The sequence below is a fragment of the Pelecanus crispus genome, chromosome 1 (genome assembly GCF_030463565.1).
Source record: "Pelecanus crispus isolate bPelCri1 chromosome 1, bPelCri1.pri, whole genome shotgun sequence".
In the NCBI taxonomy this organism is placed as follows: Eukaryota; Metazoa; Chordata; class Aves; order Pelecaniformes; family Pelecanidae; genus Pelecanus; species Pelecanus crispus.
In genome coordinates, this window is record NC_134643.1 from 157,701,971 (window position 1) to 157,716,137 (window position 14,167).

General features: G+C 34.4%; 1 protein-coding gene across 1 annotated transcript in view; it reads left to right on the top strand.

Annotated features, from left to right (window-relative positions):
* CCDC138 (coiled-coil domain containing 138) overlaps positions 1-13,056 on the top strand; it is a 39,004-nt gene extending 25,948 nt beyond the window's left edge. The window contains exons 14-15 of the mRNA XM_075722483.1: positions 11,631-11,769; positions 12,885-13,056. Of these exons, the coding sequence (XP_075578598.1) occupies positions 11,631-11,769; positions 12,885-13,056 (311 nt within the window). The remainder of the gene's footprint in view (positions 1-11,630; positions 11,770-12,884) is intronic.
* Positions 13,057-14,167: the final 1,111 nt, after the last annotated feature.

A 14,167-nucleotide genomic window follows, 5' to 3' on the forward strand; every position in this document is an offset into this window, starting at 1 on the left:
GATAGTTTCATCTAGTTTGTACTCTTGCATTACCTTTCCCATCCATGCCTTCATGACAAGGTACTGTTGAAGCAACATCTGAATGTTCACTTAGATGACAGAAGAGCGGAAAATGTAACCTTAGTAGTCAGGGATTAGATGTTTCATTCCTACCCCAAAGACAAAAGGGGAGTATCAGCTTATTTTGACCCCCTTTGTGTCAAGAGGTCTATCCATTTGCATTCTTGGTGTAAAACCATTTGTCGTTATTTCCTCATTAGAGCCACAAGATGGGCTGTCAACCTTCAAGGTGGTCTTCTTGGTTCGTTCATCTCTTAGTATTACTTCAGATTCCAGGTTGGAACATTTTTGGTCACTACTAGGATTGGGGTTTACTCTTTAATTTCTTTGATTCCAGGTTAGTGAGAGCTTACCATATTTCACAGAATGGTGCCAGTCTAGTAGATCTCATAAACCAGCTGCAAGCTCGTTTAAAACTATAAAAAAAAAATATGCTTGACATCCACAGCTTCATGAAGAGTTAGTCTGAGTTGACATGTATTCTGTACAAGAGTGGATAACACCTGTGTACCTGTCCAGCTAGGCCACAGAAACATGGTGGTCTTAATACCACAGGAATTCTGTGACGAAATGATTAAGACTTTTGGTACCCTTGGGAAGATTATTTGTGTATGTTTCTTGAAACTTAGATGCATCATCATAGCATACAAATCTCTAGAGCCCATGTTATAATATACAGTACAGTCACATTATTTCTTGGAAGGATTCAAATTATGTGTATTTATAAAATTGGGTTCTCAAGTCACATACGTGTCACCAGACTACGTTTTAGGTATCAGAACTTGAACAGTATTCCAGATGCACAGGCATTGCCCAGACATCACTGAGTTTTCATGCCATTGTATAATTCTGAAGTATGGTGCCAGGCAAAAATAAACTTACCATTTTGTCCAAATCATTAACATTTTTGGAACTGTAACAGTATGTCATGGGGGTATATATATATACACATGCTATATATATATGTAGGCCAATCTTGTTTGCCTCACCTCTTTTACAAAAATGTTAAAGCCTAAGGAGGAGGGTAAAATATTATACTGATTACTGTTCTTATAATATACAGAAACATTCATAGTTGGAACAAAGGCTGACTTTTAAATGTCATGAGTGAAAGAAGTTGAGGTTAGTTTCAGCCAGCTCCTCAGGGCGTAAGAGTGAGAGGAGCTGCTAGAGATGTTATGCAGTAATTTCAGAGAGTTTGCTTTGTGTCAAGAGAACTTCAGTTTTAGCTTGCTTTCATGTTGTAATAGTCTTTTCCTTTTGGGTTTGTTTTTTTTTTTTGCCATCTTCTAGTACTTCTGTGGATTCTGTTCACTGCTTTTACCATTACTACATTTGAGGAAAGCAACTTGCAACTGAGTGAAGTCCTTACCTAACCATTTGCTTTCTGTTAATAAATATTTGCTTCATTTAATATATGCTAGAAACTTGATAAGTAGCTGAAATTAAGGTGTAAGTAATTGTTAGGATAAACAATATAATTTTAAATAATTTATATTTTATTTCATGTCATATGCATGCTGGACTGATTCTTTTTCTTCAGATGAGCTCAGTGGCCTAAGTTGAAGTCTAGCTGGTTTAGCGTGCTATCCATAGGTTGGTTCTAAATGCCACAGTTGGGAGAGTAAACAGCATGTTATGAACCTGACAGTAGAAAATCAGCTCAACAAAGGTATTTTACCCCTTTTCTCTTACTACATTCTGCTATATTTTTGTCTAAAAATGTCCATAATGGTGCATAAAGTGGTACGTTTCAACCTGTTTGGTGTTCTGTTTTAAATGTACTTTCCTATGGCCGATACATGTGAACACAGCATCAAAGCAGCAGTTTAGCTATATTTTCACTGTAGCTATCTCATCGGTGCTGGTTTTGTTTCATGGTCAGATGGGATGAGTGCCAGTTCAGGTTTATCCTTTTCAGTCTCTTATTTGGCTCTCCATACCCATTACCAGGATTTCAATCCATGTTCATTTTCTGGAGGATGCCCATCTTTCCTTTGCTGATTGACTGATAAAAGCAGGATCAAGGGAGCAAGTACTGCAGTCTTTTATTTAATGGTGGTGGTGTTTTGCTTGAATCTGGGGCTTCAGATGAGTGCCATAAAATTCAACTTGATCCTTCTTTTGGTCTTTGAAACTAATGAGTGGTCTATAAAGACATCTTTCTTGCTTCCCCTTTGACTGAAAGGCAAAGAGATACATTCCTGCTGATTTGACAGGGAAGGAAGATTTCAGTACCAAGGCTTTTGAAGGTTTCCTTACCTTAGTTAAGGAAAGTAGGCTACCAAGCCATGATGTTTGGTTTTTAGTCCCGTCTTGAAGCTATGAACTTGTCTGAAGGTAGAAGTAAGAACAAAACCTTCTCTGATAGTATTAGCACAGAAAGTACATTTAGTGTTTTGATATACTCTGAATGTGCTTGCTGATAGACTACCACAAATGCAGTGCTCTGACTGCCTTTGAATTTTGGAAGCAAAATGTATTAACTGCTAAATACTGATATGTTTTGGTTTAGTTGAATGGCTTATATTGTATTTATTGCTTAAAACCACTTTTATCATTTCCCATTTAAATTACTATTAAAATTAATGTTTAATAATTGAAGTAACAGTTACTTTTAATCATCCAGATTGTTATAATATGACACCAGTGGCTTCCAGGGCATCTTCATACCCCAAAGTTTTCTCCCTATGACTACAAATTTCTTCAGATCTTGTTTCTAGGACAGTAGCTGCAAAACACTGTTCAAGAGAATTCCTGGATGCCAGACATGAAACGTTTTCTGGAAACAATCTAGTAATAAGTAGCATGACCTCAGCAAGAAAATTTGTTCTGTGGGTGTTGAAGAACATCACATCATTAGTATTAAATCACTCTGTAGTTGGATACTTGCCATATACAGTCTTGTTGAATACTGTTGTTCCTGTCTTCTCGTTTCTCATGCAGCTTACTGTGGTTTTTTTACCTGTGAATCAGTTAAAAGGGTTCCGAAGGATGTAGTGAGTTTATAGTCCCTTACCAAAAATACCATTGTTGAACTGTAGTCTGATTCGTGCTTGATTTGAGATCTGCTCTTACCAGAGAGCTGCCTGTCTAAGTTTCACCCTTTGCACTTTTACACAAAGACCGCATACATCTTAAATTCCTCCTGCAGTGATAGCTGACTTCTGTCATGAAGATTAGTAGGTTCCCCTTTCCCAATCTTACGTTCATTCAAGGAATTCAAAACTTACTTCCTCATTAGACATTACAAAGCACTGGCCTTTACTTTAAATAAAGCTTACATTTAGTTTGTCTTCAAGCTGTTTTACAGAGAGAATATTTTGCATTAGTACATGCTTATTCACAAATTGAGATGAGCGCATATTGAAAAAAAAATCTCTACATTACTTTTTCATGCTTACTGTAAGTTAAGGCACATTCTGGTAGGGCTTAAGTATGATTTCTTAACCATATTAACATCTTAAGATTTTTAGTAACTGCAGAACTGAGCTGTATTTACACATTCACTGGACCTTAATTCTAATTTTTTTTGTAAGAAAATACTGCGGTCATGGATAACCAAGTCTGTGTCTAGATTTACTCATCTCATAGGGAAGTTAATCAAGCCAGTGGAGATAAAAAGATTCAGTTTACAAGTAAATAATCACAACTTCTTACTATGCAGGCAGTCTTTTTATGTGGACTGCCTATATGCACACTCCCTCTCTTCCTCTGAGTTGGAATGCTTCCATAACTAATGCTAGGTATTGCACAATTCACATTGTTCTACAGATGCTTCTAAAAAGTTGATGGTCAGAATCTGTCAAGGAAACCCAAGCCTTATGTTTTTTTCTTGAGTCTCAGTATTTTGAGACTTTAAAGACTAGAAGCAGTGAAGGTATGGAGTAAGAAAATGCCTCTATGCTTAAACAGATTAAAATTTAACTGTATTTTTCAGTGTATCATCTTTACTGGTAACTGTTGGCAGGATTGAAACGTTGGAAATGAGCTTATTCTGCAGTACCGAAAGGGTAAAAATGTTGAGTCTGTGAATACCATACTAAGGTAGGATTCCCCCTCACCTGTGTAGAAGGCAGATGTGAAATTATCCTGAGGAACTGTGTTTGAAGCTATAGCGAAAGGAATGATTTATAGCTTAAGTGGGATAAACATTGAAACACAAACCATTTAAAAGGAAATCCTTCCTCTATTATCCTGTCTTACCTTTGTAATTTTTTTATTCATTCTTCTGAGAACAGTGAATAATTATGTTGGATTAATAGATGTTTTAGTTTAATATTTTAACCATAGATAAATATCTCTAACTCTGTTAAATGCAGCCTATGATAAATGTTAGGACCAACCTGTATACTTGCTGAAAGCAATCAAGTACACCAAAAGTTTGCACACATTTTTGTTAATTAATTGCAAGCTTAGTTTGAATACTTTTGATTTTGATGAAAAACGTGTTTACAAGTTTTTAAAATGAATGCAGTAAATGGAATAATGTCATTTGATTTCTACTGAAGTAATAGCAGCTTTCTCTATAAGAAAAAATGTTCTTGTCATTATCTTCTTGTTCTAGTAACAGTTGTGTAATGCTTAGCCATTCTGAATTTTGGACCCCTGTCTCATGCACTCCAAAGTAAGAAATAGAAGGGACCATCAAATATAAACTTACGTAGAGCCAAGTAGCCACGTTGTAAGTAAAGCTTCACTGTTCATTCAGGATAATACTGTACTTCATAAGCAGCATACCATTTTGAAGGTAGATGTGAATGATAAGTTTTTAAAAGTATTGGATGTAAAAAGGAGTTGATATCAGTACTTGGATATACACATTCCTTTCCAAGTCAATGTAATTTGTTAAATCTTTAGAACAGTAAAGTTTATTCAGGTAGGATCTTGTTTACTCTTATTTACGAAAGTGGCATTTTTATAAACAGTTTGCAGTTTTATATCTTTCCGTAAAATGGTTTAAATTAAAACAATTAAAGTATGATTTAATTAGAAAAAATATTTTTAATACACTTTTTTTGTATTTGACTAGCAGAACTACTGTACTTATTAGCTGACTTTTCTCTGTAACTTTCAAGGTGAATTTAGAGCAATGTCATAATTGAAATAATTTAATAAAGGCTTTTTTTGGAAGTAGTACAATTTGTGCGGTTTGAGTATCATCTATGCATTGTCAGAGTTCAGACTTTATTTACCTGCTTACTTGCAATCTGATGTTACAGAATTACAGGTCATGCCAGGTTAGGTTTATTTATGTAAGGACTTCCTTATTTGAGTTTGTCATTGTACAGGAGTGGAGATGGGGGAGCAGGGGAGACAAGGCAGGAGAGCTCTGCCAGAAAAAGTGTTGGAACAAAGCTCCTTTAGGTGTCCTCTGTGAGAGAGAGTTGTGATTCCTTCAGTGATTCGGGTAGTTCATTAGGCTTTTTCTGGTTTCTTGAACAAAGTAACCCATAATAGTGCATAGCTTCAATTTATAATGCTGTCTAGGTTATTTGTAAAAGGGTGTTTTTCTCTCTCAGGCCTCATTAGAATCAGTCTTCAATGGTTAGACCATGTTGGTTGCTCATAGACATACTGAGTTCAATTAGCACACCAAAATTTTTCATCCTCTGATGTTTCTAATCAGTGATTTTCCAGGAAAAATGTTTGTTGTTTCGTAGTGTATTGCCTTTACACTTCTACTATTCTAGCAAGTAAGATAATTCTGGTTTTCATGTATATTATACCTGTTGCCTTCTAAATGGGCAGTTCCAGCATGGAATTTCATTAGACTACTCCTGTTTTGATGCCACAATCATTAATTAATACACTAAATAAGCACAGTTGCAAAAATCAGTATTTAAAACTGAAGTTCACTTTTCAAGGCAAAATGTTTTGCTTTGCTCTTAGCCAATTCCTTACACTACACACCTTCCAGTCCTTCTACTAACCCCCATCTTCTCCAATATCATATGTAGTTGCTTTCTCAAATGGTATTGAAGTCTAGCTGAGTTATAACTGCTGTAGCATTTATTTACCAAACAAAAGTATCTGACTACTCTGACACAACAAACTTCTAGTTCCTATACACATACTTATAGATAAACCTGTAGTACACTTTATTTCATTTTTTTGTCTCCTTTAGTTCCTGAAAATATCTTTAGAGTCTTACTGTAGGGCACATGTATTCAGGTTGCCTTTTTTTTGTCCAAATCCAACATACATAAATTGCATTGGCTGTTATCTCTTCACAAAGTGCTGCTTCCTGACTTGTTAGCAACAATTGTTTAACTCTTCTTGTCATATTGAGGCAATATTTCTTGCAGAATCCTGAAGTCTGTTCTGGTGTCCCTGACTAAAGGACTCTTTTTGGAATTACAAGTTTGGGGGACTTCTTTTGTCCCTTTTATCAAGATAGAACTCTCTCCTGAAAACCAGCATATTAGCCAAAGTATGCACCCAAAAGACTAAAATACCCTGAGCTTCTATCCCATCTTTCTTGTGCTGACCACAGGTGACCTCGCTACCTCTTTTTTTGTTCTATTTTTACTTAAAAGGCTGGGAGAACTTTTTTTTTTCCCTTAACGAGGTCTGACTTGACTTGACTTTTCATACTGTCCTTTTTATTATAAAGATAGTTTCTGACCCCCAAGGCATAGCTTTCTGTTCTGATCTTTTTTGTTTTCCTTGTAGGCTTCTTTTCATTCCAAGCATCTCTTGTGACTTAAGTATTCCTGCTATTTTTTTAACCTTTTCTATTACAATATTTTTGTGGGTGTAACCTCCAGTTGCCATTTGGGAATGGCATTGGTCTCCCATATGTCCTGTCTCACGCCTGCATTAATGTCTTGCACATCCTAGGAAACTGAAGAGCAATGCAGATCATACTGAGGTGAACACATATTGGGTGACCAGCTGAAATTGCCATTGGGCCTCTCTTAACTCAGGGTCACTCGTGTAGGCATCGACACTTGAGGTGCCTTATGCTGCCTGGAATCTCGCCCTATCTCCACGGTGCTTTAACCACTGGCACTTAACAGCCCTGACTATTGATTACAGGACAAAAAGTTAAATTCAGCAAATGGTTCAACTCTTAAAGGTGACTGTATTATAGACAATTGGTTATTAGCAACATGCAAGTGATACTACTATTTCATTTTAAGTGTTTCTGCTGTGGTGCATAGTTAGTTAACTTTTGCATTAGTTAACTTTTCCACAGTAGTAGACAGTGCTGCATCACTCGCCTGCGCTGCTGTCACGTGTTCTCCATTCTCCTGGCAGATCCTCATGCAATTAGAAATGAGGCAAAACTGTAATCTTTAATTTGTTAAAACATGAACTTAAAGTTGGCATTCCTGACAGTCTTCATTTTCTGAGGTGGCATAACTTTAGGTATAAACCAGAATTTTCCGGATAACTACAGCTGGTGAGATTTTATGCTGTGAGTAACTGATTACTTTGAGGGTAAATTTCAGATGAATTCTGTCACCAGTGATAAATTGCTCATTGTTCATTGCAGTCTACCAATCAAGTTTAGCTAATGCAGCTACAACATGCTGCAATTTTTAAGGATACCAGTGGAGGCTTTTGCAGATTATTTTAAATTGTTCCAAATTCCTGTCAGGATGGATTCCAATTTAGTTTTTCTAAAACCAAAACCTGTGTAGATCTAAACCACCAAAATATTTTAAAAAGTGAAGCTTATATTCTTTTAGTTCATCAGCTGGACGTGCATTTAAATTATATGCTTGTTTTGTACATTTTCTGATTACTTAGAACATATTCTGCAAAAGCTTATCTGAAGTGAATATATAAACAGTGTACAAAAAGTCCATTTAAATGTGTGCCTTTATCAGTTTGCTTTCACATAATTGAACTTTGCAAAACTTCAGAAATTATTTCCACTTTGGCTTTCTGTTTTATAGTAAGAATCCTTCTGTCTTAAAAGCAATGCATATCTTTTATATTCGTTAGTAAACTTCACAGTCAAAACATTCTTACAGCATATGTGTGTGTATATATATATATATATTTTTTTTTTAAATTAAATATTTTTAAGGAATCAGTAAGAGCAAGGCAGCAAAGAAATGTCCAGGCCAGCTGAATATGGTATTTGTTTACCCCTGCAGAAAAGGAATGTAAAGCATTTTATGGTATTTAAGGATATTTATAGAAATAAATTGTAGGACCGCCCTCTTCATCCCAGCAGTCTTGTTACCTTCAGATCTCTCATGAATCAGAGTTCAGCTGAGTCAGAAGTCATGTTAAATGAGGTGTTTCTAAAACTATTTGTTGTTTTCACAGGCAATAGAAAGAAGAAAAACCTTTTCAGTTTGCTTCTTGAATGTCAGTGCTCTGACACATTTATTTACACTTTTCTCTTCTTACCTTTCTGATAAACATCTTTGGTAAGTAAGAGATACTGTTCAAGTTTTTATTGTTAAAACAGACTTCATCAGTGGTGCCATGCAGATTGATAGGACTGTTTCTGTTTCTTGGGAATAGGCAGTCATTTGTAGGAACTCTAGTAAACGGCAGAAAAATTTCTATAAAGTTGTAATTCCTGAGTGATAACATAATTTTTAGTCCTAGATTTTTCTTGCTTTAGAGTAGGTTATCTCTTGTTTCTATCGGTATAGAAATGTTTACTTCAAATGCTCTTAAGTGATAGAAATGTTTTGATACAAAGTGCTCTTAAGATGGTAGGCTGTGTTCATTGGGCTTTGCTTATTTGCTGTTTCTCTTTGTAGTTTTGTCACCTCTTTTCATGGATTTTAACAAGTTAGACTCGCTAGGGCATGATACCATCACACTAGAAGTGAATTCTGGATTAATTTTTCCAGGTTTAATCACTGCTGTATGTATTTAATAACTTCAGAGTTCTGTCATAGAGACCAGTGGCTAAATAGATTCCTGACAAATTTGTTCAATTCTGTTACGTGTTGAGTTGTACATTAGAACAATCCTCCATTCCCAAGTTAAATTTTCCTTTTTTTTTTTTTTTTTTTTTTTTTTGGTGAAATCAACATTCTACTGGTCCCGTGTGATATTTGATAAAAAGGCATTTTCAGGTCAATTCAAACATATCTGGTGAATGGTTTCTTTATATGTATCTATTTTATATAAATATTTATTTATGCACATGTATAAAATGTATTTCTTCAGCACGAACCTTATTTTTCAACTTCAGGAGGCTGTGCCTGTTTCTTTTTTTAGGAATTCTCCTGTAACTTCCAATCTTCAATTCATCTGATTTTAATGTATTATGGTATCTGCAGGTCTATAGAAATGCAGTCATAGTTCACTATGCCAGTATCCATGATGTTTTTCTTGTCTTAGAAGCTGTCAATGGTACTTAATACATCACTTCAGTTATAGGATTCTATCCTTAATTGAAGACCATAAGCTAAGCTAAAATAAAATAAGAAATAGTGTCTTTACTGACAGAGAATAAAAATATATATGTACTTATCATTTTTAGTATATTTTTTACTGATTACTGCTTACATTTCTACTTTACTTTCATTCTGTTTTTATATTTATTACTGTTACAATTTTGAGACAGAAAATTGTAGCTGGAAATAGTACTAAAATTGAGAGGAGAATATGCATAAATCCATAGGTGGATTGAACATGGTAGGAAGAATGCAAGGAACATGGAAGTAGAAGTAAACAGAAAAATAAATTAATTTATAACCATTTATTGCCTTGATAATGTATGTCTCTTGGAATAACTGTTGGCTTGTATTGCTTTGGGTAAAGAACAGAGGATACTTCAGCTGTGCAATCTACAAAGCATCTGCCTGCCTTTTCCAAACTTCATAGTACATAAGTTGTTGTCTTGCTTTTTATCGCTGCAAGGTTGGCCCCTTGCTACCAAAATCTGTTATCCTGCATCTGTGTAGTTTCCATCCACACATTCCATTACATATTTTGTGGATTCTGCCTGTTCAATCCAGCCTTTTAAGTCAATTCTGCCAAAAGCACCTATACTGAAAAGAGAGGAAGGATTACATGTATCCATAGCTCCTCTGATCTGTGCTAAAGGCATTTGCTGTTTCTCGGTCTCTTCATCTGATGGTGTAAACCAGCAAAAGCCCACAAATCTTGTTGACTTCACTGTATAGTATAATGCATGATACAATGTACTCAGCATCCAGGCAGGAGTGACACTGGGTCATTTGTTGGTGTAGCCAAATGACGTGCCATTGTTTTGCAAAAAATACAGGTTTTGAAAAATCTACTTCCTAATAGTAAGATCTAGAAATTACTGGGTCCTTGTTATTCATATATTCATATATTCAGTATAAATGCCCACCTCTGAGAAAATTAGTTCTTTAGGCTTTCTAGCTGACTTTAATTGCCAAGTGGATTTTTTTTTTTTTAAAGCCCTATTCCGAACAGTTTTCTGTAGCATTTCTTCTGGTTTTGTATCAGTAAGCCTCCTGAAATAAATTAAAACCTTGAATTCACTCCAAGGCTACTTGTATTTAATAAGTTGTATGTCCTTGGACAAGGAAAAGGAAAATTTTGACCAAAAGATACATCCAGTCCTCTTTGAACTGATAAAAGCATCTTGACATCCTATTTATAAACTACAGTATTCAGTGTATGTGCGAAGAATTTTTTTAATGTCTGTGTTTATTGGTTTATGCTATAATTTGCATACTGCAGTTTCTTATTAAGTATAGCACATTAAATATTTTTAACAGCATGTAAACATTAGAATATTTTCTTCATATCTGTATTCTTCTAATGCAAATGCCCTATGCTATATGAAAGACTATTCATTTAAAAAACCCCAATTGTTACTTATTTTCTTCATGTTTTTGCTATAAATTAATCTGTAATATCAGAACCAAGAATCAGATAATGAGGGAAAAGATTTAACCTTATTCTGAAGTGATTAGATTTTGGGGGATAGGATAGAGGGAAACGTTATGCTACGTGACTTAAAAATTCATCCACTATTTCAAAGGAGTTTTGTTGGTATTTAAGTGTTCTTATCCAGCTCTTACTTTTACCTCTCAATTATTATTTTGCCTGTCTTGAAACAGAGTACAGTGGCGGTGTTTTGATAATGAAAGGCTGTCAGGCATCACATTAGCTTCTACATGTACTGTCCCTGTCCATGTGATTTGCAGCAGTTTAAAATATTTCCTTGTGAGTCTTTTTGGATGGCTTGATGTTTCCCTCGCATGATCAAAAGGAAAGAACCATGATAAATGAGCATTGAATAAACATGTTCAAGATAAGAATTTTTATTTGAGTCTAAAATTGTTCTGTTTCCTGTTTTCCTTTGTTCTCCAGGGAATAGGCCTTGTTTTAATACAAAGGTTGGTAATGTGAGAACTCTTAGGAATGTGAATTTTTTCAGTTCCTAGTTTTACCCGAGTTCTGCATCACATGCCCAGCATAAACTGAATTATTTCATTGTTCTAATAGTTGCACAACATGAGGCATTTAAAGACTTCTAAAGGTATCAGTAGCTCTTTTACTTATCCCTGTGCAGAGCTCTGTGATACAGTTTTTTAATTATTTTCTTTCTCTTAATTATTTTCTATTATTTTCTTTTAATTATTTTACAGGTTCCTTAAAGCCTTTCCTGGAAGCCTGCAGTACAGAATCCTTCTTCCGTACTTGCTCTGTATTGCTGCGAAGTTCTAAGTTAGATATGCAGATTTTGGAAAAGCTCAGTGTTATACTGCAAAAACTCTCCAGAATAAAGTAATCCTTTACTACCATTATTCTGTTACTTATTATTAGATCAGTAAACTTGGGGACCTTTATCTTTTTCCTTTTTCAAAACCTCATCTCTGCTATGCTGTTTATTTGCTCTACCATAGATAATGCTGGACTTTCTCTCTTCACAGTTAAATTTAAACTGTTTGTCACAGATGTGTAAGACAAGACTCTCAATTTCCTTCTAAGTCCAGTTCAATTTACAGAATACAAACAAACAGAAAAACCCCTTGCCTAAAGAGGAAATATTCCTTATGTATGCAGATGACAAGAATGTTTAGAAGAGACCTCTTCTTTTCTTTCCCCTTGACCTTCAGTTTTACTTGGGTACTTGGTAATAATCTCCTCTGAAAATTGAGCCTCATCTGTGACTTGCATTCAAGTTTCATCAGTTTTCATTTCCTTCAAAAACAAAATTTAAAGTCTTGAGCCATTTAAGCCCTTTCGGGAATGTTAACCTTTATAAAATATGCTGCCGTTGCTTACGGTTACTAGTTTATTGTAACAAAGGTCTTCATCGTATCAGTAGTAACGTGCTGCTGAGCTCCATTGGTGCATTACTTAATGGGATTGTTTCATTTATAAAAGCAGGTATCTAAACTGAGCTATTTTTTACATTAGACTTAAAGTTGTTGACAAAACTGACATTTTCATTTGACTTTATTTGGAACAAAATTGAATTATACGGAAAAAAATATGTTTGCCTGTAAAATAGTATAAATCGTAACATACTTTGGAAATATGCTAAAAGTAAAATTTGCTCAGAAATCCTAACTATTTAAAATTTGTTATTTATTTTTTCGGGAATCTTACTTCACATTAATGAAACCCTGTTATAGCCTTTCCTTGAGCTTTCATTATACTACATGTAAATACCACTTAAAGTGAAATGATAGTTTTTAGTGATTTTTGCTGAGATTTTTCTCAACATGCATTGATAACCTTCTGCTTAGAAACATATGCAACATAGAAGAATTATATGAAACTCACAATATAATGCACATTTTTCATTAAAAACTTTTTTTCTGTAGAATCCTTAGTGTTTAGATGAAATCTCTCAATTTTCAGTTGACAATTATTTTATGTAAAATCTTTTGCAGAAGCAATAAGAAGATGTTTGAATTGTTTACTCTTCACCAAATGATCCAAGAACTACATAGGACCACAAATCCAGATCATGCTTTCCTCTATATAAACCTCAATTCAATTCTGTTGAATTTGGGATTGTTGAGAAGTAACTCTCTTACCTCCAGTCTAAGCACAAGTCACTAGCACTGTCTTTCAATCAGATTATTGTTCTGTGTAATTTATACCAACTGCCTGTGTTACTTGAAATTTGGATTTTTTTTTTTCTAACTGTTTTCCATAAATAAATTAAGGAGGACCTCAGTACTGTATAAGTTACTCTACCATGTGGAATCTCATTGGTATTTCCCTAATTCATAAAGAAGAAAACGAAAAATTGCATAATATGCTAAATGGCTTTCTTCAATACTTTTTAAAGAAGTGAAGTAATGCTGCTGTTTGGAATGACTCATTCTATCTAAGGAATTGGATCCCTGGAGTAGGCAGATCGGAAATACCAACCTTTCCTTACAGGTATGAATCTTAGTTACCCTTGACTCTTCAGAGAGTAAATTCATTCATTTATTTGATGGTTGATAAGTAACAGACAGGTATCTTATCAGATTATCTTTTGAGGTAATTATAGTTTTAATGGCTAAAACCAGATTTTGATTTAACATAAGCGTATGTGTTGAATGAGAAATTTGGTTGTTGTTGTTTTGATTTCAGAATGTCTTTGTGTTTGTTTGATCTTTTCCTGTATTTATGTAACATTTAGTTATTTTATCCTGCTTTGTATGAATTTCTAGTGTAATTTTGGGTCTGAAAATGCAAATAAAAACATTTCTTAAAATGCCTGGCAATAGCAATCCCTAATGTGAAATTATTATATTTTATTTTTTCTGCTGTATTTTATATTAATTTGCAATACAATCCTCATTTGGTCTCTTAGTACCCACATTTCTTTTCTGAGTGTGATGAATATATTTTTTTGCCTGCCACAGTTCAGTGTTCAGAAGTTCTTACACATAGGAAATAGGATACTTTTTAAAAATTCAACTTAGTCTTCCATTTCTGATTTGTACTGTAACTACTGAAACTTTCTAATTGTAAAATTGAAACTGCAGTTAAAACTTAAAGATCCGTATAAAACTTCAGAGGTTTACTTCTCGTTTTCATACATTTTTTTTTCCCTTGGTTTTCCTTTGTATTTTTTACCAGAAGTCTTTGAACTGAGTCTTTGAAGTTGAATTCTAACTGCAAATATTTTTCTAGCAATTTGACTTAGATTTCTGACAAGCTTTCCTATGAAAGGAGT